Genomic DNA, 11,813 nt, shown 5'->3' on the forward strand with positions numbered 1-11,813 from the left:
GTAACTCTTGTCTGCCTCCAAATACAGGTGGACTAGAGAAGAGAACCGGTCTGTTTGAACTGTATGCATCAGCAAGCCTGCTAGCCTTTCAGGGGTACAGCTTGCAGTATGAAGGTGCCCATGGGACTCTTGAGATACTTCTGGAAACTGAGAAAGCAGCAGTGGTTAAAGGCTTTCTCCTCTGTCTAAACATAGTGACAATTTCTTTCATATAGACATTGCTAGTGTCAACTGCTGAAAACACACAAGGACTGTCTCAGGCAGAAAGAAAGCTTGATCCAGCTGCACAGCAGTATCTCGGGCAAAACTATTGCTGAACTCCAAAATCTAGACCAGAATAAAGTTGGAATCCACTGGAATACAGTTATGATCCCAGCACAACGTAAAGTCCTGTCTCTAACCTTGGAAGAGCCGTAAAGCTGTTACTTCCTCTGTGAAGTGAATCTTTTTTATTCTTTTCCCATCCAGCAGGTGGGATAACTTCTGAATACGTTTGTCTGGACTGTGGGGTTTTGGTCAGTGCCTGCTTTTTCTTGTCTGGTTCTAAAAAGAGAACACACCTGAAATCAAACCTAGTCTATTACACAGTGGTTGTTTCCAGAATTCCTGAAAGGTAGCCAAGAAGAAAGGAGTTGGGAAACCTTTTGGTAAACAGGTTAAGCTGCTGCTAAGAGATGAGAAGATAGTACGGGTATTAATGTCATCAGGTTTATGATGCTAGTGTAATAGTAATAGCTGCAATCTTGCCCTTGTTTGCAGGCTAGGGTCTTAGAGCCCGTTGCAAAAGTAGGCTGGCTCTTAGCCTACAGAAAAGGAAATTGTAGCTGGTAAGTTAGAGGTGGGAATTATACTTAGCAAAGAGGTGTTTTTACATTTGCCCTTTCACTGTATGTAGGGATTGATTCCAATTTAGAAGAAATTATAGATTCCAGTAGAAATTGATCCTCTGTAATTAAGGGTGGATTTTGAAGAATATTTCTGTGAAATACGTAATTATTCCTTATGATAATTGTGGTGATAATCTTATAGCTAGTTAGTTGGAGTTATCAAGCTCACACACTGTCTCACCACAGGCATTTTGGAGTTCACAGAAGATGTATTGTTCCTGCTGGCATTTAATACTTGCTTAAGTGGGTGGCATAAATGCCTCTGTGCTCAAATATTTGCTCTAAGCTTGAACATCCTTTCTAAGACTTAATTTGTTTCACATACAGTTGCAGGAGTTGGAGTATATATATTGAGTTGCACAGAAATAGGACATGAAATATCTGGGCTATAAGGCAGAATTTTATTCTGCAGTTTTCACTCCCCATGTTTGTTTAGCTTGGCACATTGGGTAGAGCCCATTTCCCGTGTGTTTTTGTAATTAACGCTTTGTTCAGTGGCAGCTTTCCAGCAAGCGGGAGTATTACATGTGAGGCAAGGTAGAGTGGGAAAGATACTCATCTTCCTTGGGTACTAAGAAATTAAAATCCCAGTGATAGTGATCCAAGTACGTCTTAAAATGTCTGGAGTTTTTACATACTGGTAAGACTTCCTTCACTCTGAGCTTTCTCTCCATGTTAGATAATCCCAGTTCTCTGGTACATAAGATGCTCCGATCCCTTAATCATCTTTGTGGTCCTTCACTGGACTTGTTCTGCTGTGTCTTATTTTTTATAATTGTGGCTAGAGCCTTTTGGAGCGGTGGATCAATTTTTATTCATGTCATCCTCTTCATGGAGTTGTGTGTGATCAGCCTCTTAGGGAAGCATGTGCTCCCTTTTCCCATGTTCTTTATTTTCTGTGTAGCCTTGAAAAGGACATAGCAGCCCAATTTCCAGGTATTTCTACATATGGCCCTGCCAGCATGCTGGTTTTACTGTCCACATTTGGAAAGATGCCCTTGATTATAACAGATAATTTACAGCTTCATGTGCTGTCACATTTGGACAATATGGAGCTGAGGGGCCAACAAAAGGAGTGTTTTTTTTTTTCTGGCAGCTTTTTGAGTGCAGAAATGTAGGCTTTGGACTGTAGGATGGATGAAACAGTTGCATTATTTCTACCCACATCTTCAGAGCCAAAAGTTTCTTTGAGGGTCTTGAGGATGGTGCATTTCTCTCTTCAAGAAAAGGAAAACGCTTGGCATCTCCTGTTTATGTCACTTCCACTTGTTTCTCTGGAAAATTATGCCACTCTGTGTCTGACACATGTTGCTTCATCCCACTATAAATGGTACTTAATATAGGTCAGCCATCATCTCCGTGTGATGGGATATATTTGCAGCTTTACCATCTCTCAGCTAGGATGCAGCTGGGGAGGAATTTAATTGGACTTTAACAGGCAAAGGCACATACTCGGTTGTTTTGAATTCCTTTAGTGGTGTAGCAGGGGGGCTGTGCTGCAGCCCACGCTTGCATCTCTGGTTCTTCACGCTTTCTGGTACTGTGGCTACTTTCAGGAGTCTCCTAAGTTTGCTGTGTGTGTTTCTCTCCCTTACCCAGATATCTTGGAAGTGCGGCAGAAACCAATTCTGATGACATAGCAGAGAGCGGGCACTGCCTTGGAGCCTCGTTGCCAAGTGCCTAACCACAGCGGTTTTCTGTGCTAACACTACCATCTAGTGTCAGGAACATAAACCTCCGCAGGAAAAAGGGATGTCCAAGAATACCAGCCGATCAAAGTGCCTCTTTCTTCCCTCCTCTGCTGTCACACACCGTATGCCCACTTGCAGTACATCGCTTGAGTGTTTCTGACTGGGAAGAGGACTTTCAGCAAGGCAAAACGAGAAGGGGCTGTGTTTAAAACGAGTCAACGCTTTATGGACAGTTTGTTACTGTGTTTACTTTATAATTAAGAAACCAACAATATGTACAGAATGTGTTAAACTTTATATTCTTTGAGAGAAACAACCTGAGAATTTCATAATGATGTACTAATGAACGTCATTCCATAGACTCTCGCCCATACACTCTCCGTGTTGGTTTGGCTTAATGTGTGTGCGAGTGTGCGTGCGTACGTGTGGGGATCGGAGCGATAAGGTAATTTCCTACTGAGGGAGGAAAAGGAAAAAGATGCTACAGAGGTACCTTGCCATTTTGGTACGTGCAGCAGGCCAGGCCAGAGCTTAAAGGAGGCTGAAAATGTTCCCATTCGTTCATGTGTCAGTGTTAGGACAGGTGAACTCTGCTGACAGATTTCTGTATCTACCAAAGAACAGCGACATTTTCATCCTCAAGAGCTGGCTAAGAAAATAAGCCAGTGAAAAGAAGGCTAAAATGTGCTGCTATAGCAAAGCCGAGGTTCGTATCCAGTACTAATGCTGCTTATCTCTCTCTGTTAGCTGAGTCGATGAAAGTTTGAGTCTAAAGTGGAAGAATAGGAGGCAGTAATCGGACTCCAAAACCTAAAAACCTTGCCAATAGCCAACATCCTCCTGCATGCACTGGACTTCAGAGTACGTGGAGTCATCCTTGCAGTAGCGTTTGTAGCCAAGGAGGGCATGAGAGCTGATTAATGGTTGGGCAGCTTGCCTGGATTCTTCGATTCCTGGTGGTGTTTCACGGTACTATTACACACCAAAGCATAGAGAGTTTTCTTGAAAGAAGGATTAAAATGTGATTCTGCTCTAAAAAGTGACTAAAAATTGCATAGTGGGAGGTCTGAAAACAGCGTGTCAGGAGCTCTCAGGAAAAAAGCCTTATGTTTACAGGTAAAATTCAGCTTTCTCTAAATAGCAAAACTCTGCTGTCCTTGACATTTGAAAGCTAAATGATTGAATACTGAGACTGCTGCAGTCTGGGTCACTGTTTCAGTATGGGAGCCAGTCATACTCCAGTTTCTTTACAACTGCATACAGGCATGGCAGTGGATGGGGTAGTGTGTTGCTTACAGCATGTGAGACTCAATACATGCACACAGGGAGAGCAAAGATGCCGGGTTTGTCGCTTTTCAGACTCTGAGCACCTAAAATTAACGCTGTTGCCACGGTTACCAACGGCATGTGCTCTGGGCCTGGACCTTGGTCTCCCTTACACCCAGCCGTTCCCAAAGTGCTTTGTTGTTATTCTCTCAGAAGCATCTGATGACTTAACCTCTCAAATAGGACTTTCTGCTTTTTTCCCCCAGGCCAGTTTCCATGGGAATAGCTCCACTTCAGCCTAAAGGTAGACTAACTTTATCATTCCGCCCAACACGGTGAATCCAGCATGGTAAGGAGGTCTTTTTTTATTTGAGGTTAGGCCTGGAAGCAGTCACCTTAGCACAGAGTGACAGCATTTCTAACACTGGCAGCATGAGTGCATGACAGGGACAGCTCACCGGTTTGAAGTTTGCTTCAAATGCGTTGCAACTGTGTTAGAAGAACATTCACTTTGTTGTTGCCAGTGCAGGCACTTTTCACACGGCAGCCTTTCAACTCTGCTCCGTGGCAGCGTGCGGTTGTGCATGTGTGAGGGTGTTCACCCCGTCTAACCTGAGGCGTGTGGTGTGGGTGCCTGGGCGTCCTTCCTGAGCCGGGGAACAGGTGGAGTCCTAAATCAGCAGCTGAAGTGCCCTCAAGGAACTTGCTAGGCAGCCTGGGTGCCTACCTGAGATCCCTAGGTAGCGTGCCTGATGTCAGTTGGTACAAATATTCTCCCTGTGCCCACGCTGAGAGTTAAACCACTCTTCAGCCAGACCAGTCCTGCTCTGAAGCCTCTCAAGATGCGCCTTATTCTTCACTTTCATACTGCTGGGCTGGGCAAATCCCTGCTCAGTTTTCCTTTAAATATTCATTGGGGAGGGGAGGGAAGGGAGAGAGGGTTCATATTTGTGCTACTAGTGACAATTGATACCTGTCAGTCAAACAGCTAGAGGAATAACACACCTGAAAAGGACAAGTATCCAGGTTAGAACCTGAGTGGCAGGTGCCTGAATACTTCTCAGTCAACAGTAATTTATAATGCTTTCTTGGTATTGTGTATTATGTTTAGGTAGCTTAATTTCATGTGATCTGAAAGACTGAACAAATCTTGCTGCCTAAGGTTTCAGAGCAAATGAATGATTCTAAACTAGTACATTAGTATAAAGGCAACGTTACAGAAAGTAAGTTCAGATCCCACATCTATTATGCAGGAGGTATAGTCTGCTTTGTTACATGTACGTGGGTGGATTTTGATGTCTACTTTTTGAAGGGCTGCAATGTAAATGTCCTAAAAAAAAGTCAATTTATTTCTTGTATCTTGCCAGTGGATATGGTATAGCTATGTCAAAGTCTCGGCTCTTTTAGCAGAAAAGGGCTACAGGTATGCCCAGGTGGACAGCTATAGAAAAAAGAGGTCAAAAAGTCTACTGAATGTCAATAGTGCTTTTCAGAAACAAGTAGATGTGCCAGATTGTCAGTTATTCCTCCTCTAAACAGCGGACTTACACTTCTGATGTATAGCCCCTGGTTCTCACTTTCTGTTCTCAAGGTGGGGGGAAACAAATTCCAAAACAAATTTTGTTCTGCTTTTAAACAAACCCTGAAAATTATAATTTATTGTCTTTGTATAGACAGATTGACAGGGAAGGTGATCAAAGTTTTGCTTGGGTCAAGATGGCACGGCTGGGCCCTTAGCACGCTATTGCACTATACCAAAAAAGAAAAGGGAATGTTAATAGGAACTCTCACCCTTCTAATTTGGAGGGGGGGGTTAATTCTGTAGGTCCTAATCAGTAAACCATTTTGAGCCTCTGTTTGCCATGTAAATAATTGCTGAGGAATGAACTGAGGTGTTCTGCATGCTATAAAGGCTGTATAGCTGTGGATGTCAACTCTTCGAGCACGGTGGTTTTCATTAGCTATGTTGATACTTGAGGTTGCAGCATTGTTAAATTTGGGAAGCTTTGCAGAACAGCTTTATTTATTTACAGAATCCCACCATACCTCACTACTCAGTTAACTTCCTCCATCCTTCTGCCCATTCACTCCCTCTGGAGATCGAGGCTTACCACTTGAACCCTCCAAGGTATATTGGTAGATGCCAAATGCAAAGATGTAAATCTTTTCACCCTCAACAGGTTTTTCACTGCTGTCAATTTAACAAGTAAAATGCCTTTGTTTTTCAAAGAAAGCTCTTAAAACAGTAATTTTTTATTAGCAGATTATTGCTCTGTCTTAGAGACCATCACATATGTGAAATTGCGTTCTCTTACTGTCAGCCAGCACAGGGTGGGTTCCAAGTCTCCTTTAAAAGAAGAAGCCATTTTTAGAAACTCCACAAATCTTTCAGCTGTCTTGGCTAATCCAGTTTGTGTGTTGTTCGTGTACCTTCTCTTTTTATTCTCCTGGTCTTCGTTGTTTACAAGGCTTGAGCATGTTGGGCTCTGGATTGGTGTCACTCGGTTTTCCATTTCTGGGCATGGTGTGCTTTCCAGAAAAGAAAATTGTTTGCACACATGGTAAAACGTTTTTTCCAAAGTATATTCTTACACCGAGTTTTAATTTAGACAGTGAAATCCTTGGCTCTGCAGACAGATTTCTTCTGGCAGACCCTCATGTACAGAATACCATCTGGTCACTGAAGTTCTGTATGGATGTGGAGTCCAAATAAATAGTCTACACTTTTTAGACTATTGGCCTGCTTCTTGCCAATCGTTAGTTTTTCCCTTTCCAGATGATTGTTTGTCCTGTATTTTGTAGTCTGAAGCTTCCCCTTGTTAAAGACAGATAAAAGATAAAATCTTCAGAAGTGCCTAAGCCCTGTTGTTCTTAAACCCCACTGGATAACAAATTTTTATTTAGGAAATCAATAAAGTAGTCTTAAATTCTATCTGTGGTGTGTGTAGCAACGTCAAGAAATGACAAGTTTATAGTTCTTGGAAGAACGGGCTGTCTCCTACAGACAACCCTTTGTGTTTAGAAGACTGTCAATGGTCTCCAAAGGTTGTGGCTGAATGCTCTGGAAAATGGATTTCTTGTGATCACAACAGAGAGATATCTGCGAATGCCTTACCTTGTTCTATGAGGTGTGACTGGAAGTGTGTGGCACTGGTGTGTAGAAATTCTGTATCAAAAATAGATGCAGTAGAATCCAGTTAAAGGCATTGTGAAATTAAGTAGCTTTTACACCAAACCTTAAAGAGTGTTGTACACCAGAATGTAGCTGTTTGGATGCTTCGTCCGGATAATACAGGGCTGCAAGCCGGTTGCAATGTTGAACGTTCTCTGTGTAAATATATAAATATTCTCAGACCAATTTTATCAAACTAACACATGTTGCATGGTTTGGGTTTTTTTTGCCTCATTGATCATCAGTGTTGATTAAAAGATGATGGGTTGAAAATCATGCTGGCACTGTACTGAGCCCTTTGAACAAAGAGCAAGGAGAGCCTTTGTGCACCAAAAATGGAGTTGACTTTGCATATGGCAGCAGTGAAGAAAGTGTTGGACCCTGCAGCCAATAAACAGACCTCTTAATGACCATGAATTCTGTTAATAGTGTTCTCTCCCTGCTGTGCCTAGTGGTGTTTGAGTCTGAATGTATTCCTTACTGGTGGCAAGCATAAATGGCAGAAAAATGCTCTGTGGCACTCACGGTATGCATTGCCAGATAGGCACGCATGAGGCAAAGTAGCCTTTTTACTCTTCGTTCTTACTCTGCTTTGAGGGAAGCCCAACTTCTGACTCAGCTGAATCTTTTAATGATCAGCCTCTGACAACTTGGCATTGTATAAGGGGGAAGAAGGTGAAAGGTATTGTACTCCTGAATTTGTTTAAAAAAGCTTTTTGTTTTTTTTCCTTTAGATGCTAACATTAAAAAAAAGAAAGCCCTTCTAAACTGATCTGTGTTTTGTGTTAAATTTAATTATGTGGTTATTAACATTTAAGTTTGTGCAGTGCATAATATTGAGAGTCTGATGCCTGTAATGATTTCTTTCTGATAAATTCAGGAAGAACTTCAATATGAGCTTGTACAATGTTGTAAAAACGAGATCGACCTTTAGCTCTTAACTGCTTACAGTGCCTTTAAACTGTGTGGACTGACATTGAATATGGTTTGGTTTAAATACCTGCAAGGCACTGAATCCTCCCTCTGTGCCTGATTTTTGTGTCTAACATTTCACAGTGGGCTTCTTCAGGGGATTTTTCTATCTAAATCAGTTAAAATGAAACACTTGTCAAACAGATGTTACCAGCTGTAGATAGGAGTTGACGTGCTGCTGATTCATTTCAAAGAATCCCAAACCAGGACTGTTCTACAAACCCACCTGTAATGTAACAACGTCCGTGCTAAGCCATGCGTGATAGCTTGGAGAGGTGTGGTAAGTTAGACAAAATTAAAAATCAGAGCTTAGGAAGGTGAACAGGGTGGTTTCGTTCTTTATATAGATGTTTGAGCACATGGTCGGTGGTTTGGTGCGTGCACGTGCAACTGGACAGGAATCTTAACTGCTTGCTAAAAAGGAAAATGTGGCTTAGACACAGTGTGATTTCCCTTGAATACTTTAAAATGGAAAGCTTTGAAAGCAGCCATAGTGGAGAAGGCATTATTTAAAACAGTACAAAAGGCAAAGAGCAGCAGAAGCTTACAAATCATGGTAATCGACCTCACCTGTCTACTTAGTCTCTTAAGAGTTAGTGACAGAAAAAGGTGTACTTGTTTTGGTTTTGTTTTTTTTAATCCAAATTCTGGGGGGACAGAAGACTGCCACATATATCTCTGAAAAGCCTTCACAACTTATAATGAATTAATTTGTTGAATATGCTAAAAGAAAAATACTGTTTAAACAGTGTGGCAGTATATCTTGTTCAATAGAGCCCCTGCTATAGGGATCCAATTAACTCATGTTCTTTTGTCTTGGAGTACTACTTGTCTTGCCTGTCCTCATCTGGAGAGATGCTCCCAAGAAACTGTAATACTGCTTGGCACGCAAATTTACCATCAAGGTCAGATTTTACAAAGTAAAATCACACTTTGGAGTTTGAAGAAACAATATGCATCTTCTTACTTGTGTACTCCTGTCGGAAATGTTGTTCCTGAAACTTTCCATGAAAAGCTTGCAGAAAGCAAAGGAGTAAAATGTAGGAAGACTGTGGGTCCCATTTTCTATTAACAGTGTAGATGAGAATCTGGGAGTAGCAGATGCTGCTCAGTAAAGAAAATTCATATTTCCCTTGATGTATTTTAATACGTTAATTCAAGTTCTGTCCCCAGCTTGATTCCTCACAGGCATAAGGATGGGATCTAGTGACCTCATTGGGGAAAATAGGTCATTTATGATTGGTTAAGCCAGAAGACTCTTCTCCAAGTCATGCTAACTTATTAGTAGGTTTAATCTTGATTGAGATGATGGTATGAAAACCAACGTGGATAATCCATTTTCTTGTTTGGAAAAGACAGAAGTGTTTGTGGGCACAAATGGGATTTACTTGTGTGAGGAGTGTGGATGACTTCCCTCTACTGCAAAAGATAAAATCGGCCAGCTATATAGCTGTCATTGAACCTGCATGTGATGTGTACCCTATGGCATTTACACAGAAAGAATGATCTTTTGGCAAAACATCCATGTAGGAGAGGAGCATCGGATGAATGTGAGGGGTGGGAGAGGATGAGAGGCATCCTATTAAGCAAAGCAGGCTGGGCTGGCTGCTGCCTGTGGAGGTGTGAGTGCACTGCTGAAAATGCTGCTGCTGTTATGTGATGAATTTCAGGCAATTACACAAATTTGTAATTAGTAAGCATGCAAGTAGTTAATTCACGTGGTCCTGAATTCAATTCAGAGAAATTGGCTAAAGGAAGATGGGAATAAACAGTTTTAGTGCCCTGTTGAAATGAACGGAGCTGGCAGATAATTTTCAAAAAGACCAAGTCACCCTGCACAGATCACTGAAGACCACTTAACAGAGGCAAATCTTTTTTTCAATGTTAGTTCCAGCTGCTGTAATGTTTTGCTTTCCCTGTTATCTGTTTATGCCAACATTCAGTTGATTCTGGTGATTCATAACTTAGTGTTTCACAATATGTGATTACTCAACCCATGCTTTTCCGCCACCCGTCTCCCTCTGACACGAAAGAGTGTTTATGTTTATGGTTCTGCTTTTCCTGCTGGAGGAAGGAATATTGCTGAAGAAATCCAGCAAAAGCAGTTTCCTAGCTTACAGACTCTTCAAAGCCTTGTACTCAGCCTCTAATTCAGATGCAACCACTGTGTTCATCAAAACCCGATGACACTTGGAAATAGAGAATGCCTTAAGCCTGCACCAAGTCCAGAGGCATTCCTTTGCTCCTGAAGGACAAGAAGGTCAGCAGAACCCACCCTACCATCCCTGCTCGTTGCTGCAAGTGTCAGACTAGGTTTTACTTTGAAGATGAGTGTGATAGTTGCAGCATCAAGGAGCAAGAAGAGTTATTACTCAAGCTTCCTTCTCAGCAAGAATTCCGAATTATAGGCTTCCTGGTAAGTACCTCCATGGTTAACCTGCCCAGCACGTAAGTGATTGTTCACGATAGTAATTTCTGACTTCATTGTAAAGGTAAGGAAACACTCATTTCATAAACTGCCAAAGTAATTAAATTTGCTATAAGATCTCCATTTTTGTCTTCAGTGTTAGGAATTTCCTTTTTACAATGAAGAAACCATCTGCAAGTTTTCCCTGGAATTGCGGTCAACAGAATTACCATTTGCAGGTAAGAAGAATGCCCCGAGTGCCTACCAATTCAGGTAGGGCTCCAAAACTAGCATTGACCATAACTTAGACAAAAAAATTTATACTGTTTTATGTCATCTATGATGTAAGGCAGTAGACCAAAGTCAGAGATTTCTACTCAGTGATACTGCCTGAGCAGGCAAATGCTACTCGTGCCTTTGAAGCCTCTGCAGACTTCCAGAGGTGGTCCATTTCTGCATCACCTCTCAGGTTATGATGTTCCAAATAGTAATACCCACTAAACTGATGATTATGAGTATTTATTTTTGTTGTAATACTTATTCAGGATTCTTAGATGCAAATTCCTAAACAAGTATGATGCCTTAAAAAAACTGAGCAGTACGCGACCCTAACAGAAACTTGGATAAGTAGATCGATGACTACTTCAAACAATGTAAATTCTTCTACCTCTTCACTCATCTTGTGCACCCTTTTGTTCTTGTGTGCCTCTCTCGCACCGCTGTATTTCATGCAGTTCAGTCAGTTATGGGTGCTCATGCAGTCACTACTCTTTAACTTGTTGCAGTAGTGCAGAGGTTTGTAATCCAGCTGTCATCTGCTGAGTATCCAAAGAAGTTTGCTGCTCTTCTCCACCTGGACTTTGTCTTGTCTGTGTTTACAGACCTTTCTATGAAGCAAGCATTTTACCCAAACAAGCAGTTTACCAGATTTTGATTCTGAGCTCATTCACAGCTGCAAATACCATGTCATATGTAAGGCTGCATTACTCAAAATTACTTGGCTGGCTCCTGCTCTTCATTTGGCTTTCAGTTTTGTCTTTAGCAGGAGATTGATTACAGAGGTAACCTGTCTGTTAATGCGTTGCTTAGATCATGATTAGAGTTTACTTGTCACCTTCGCTGTTTTTCTAGCCGGTGACATGTACATAGCCTTGTTGGGGTTTAACCCCAGTGGGCAGCCAAGCCCCGCACAGCTGCTTGCTGTCGCCCCAGTGGGATGGGGGAATCGCAAGAGTAACTGTGAGAAAACTCATGGGCTGAGATAGTTTAATAAGTAAAGGAAAAGCCGCACACACAAGCAAAGCGTTAAAACAAGGAATTCATCCACCACTTTGCACGGGCAGGCAGGTGTTCGGCCATCCCCAGGAAAGCCGGGCTCCATCACGTGTAACGGTGACCTGGGGAGACAAATGCCATCA

The 11,813-nt window shown here is 41.9% G+C and overlaps 1 protein-coding gene across 5 annotated transcripts in view; it reads left to right on the forward strand.

Annotated features, from left to right (window-relative positions):
- KIAA0930 (KIAA0930 ortholog) overlaps positions 1-7,429 on the forward strand; it is an 81,454-nt gene extending 74,025 nt beyond the window's left edge. For 4 of the 5 annotated variants that reach the window (XM_040595323.1, XM_040595324.1, XM_040595328.1 and 1 more), the window contains exon 10: positions 2,487-7,429. In XM_040595323.1, the coding sequence (XP_040451257.1) occupies positions 2,487-2,527 (41 nt within the window). In that variant the 3' untranslated portion in view covers positions 2,528-7,429. The remainder of the gene's footprint in view (positions 1-2,486) is intronic. The other variant, XM_040595326.1, reaches the window with a different exon arrangement.
- The last annotated feature ends 4,384 nt before the right edge of the window (positions 7,430-11,813 follow it).

This window comes from Falco naumanni, chromosome 5, assembly GCF_017639655.2.
Source record: "Falco naumanni isolate bFalNau1 chromosome 5, bFalNau1.pat, whole genome shotgun sequence".
NCBI classification, from domain to species: Eukaryota; Metazoa; Chordata; class Aves; order Falconiformes; family Falconidae; genus Falco; species Falco naumanni.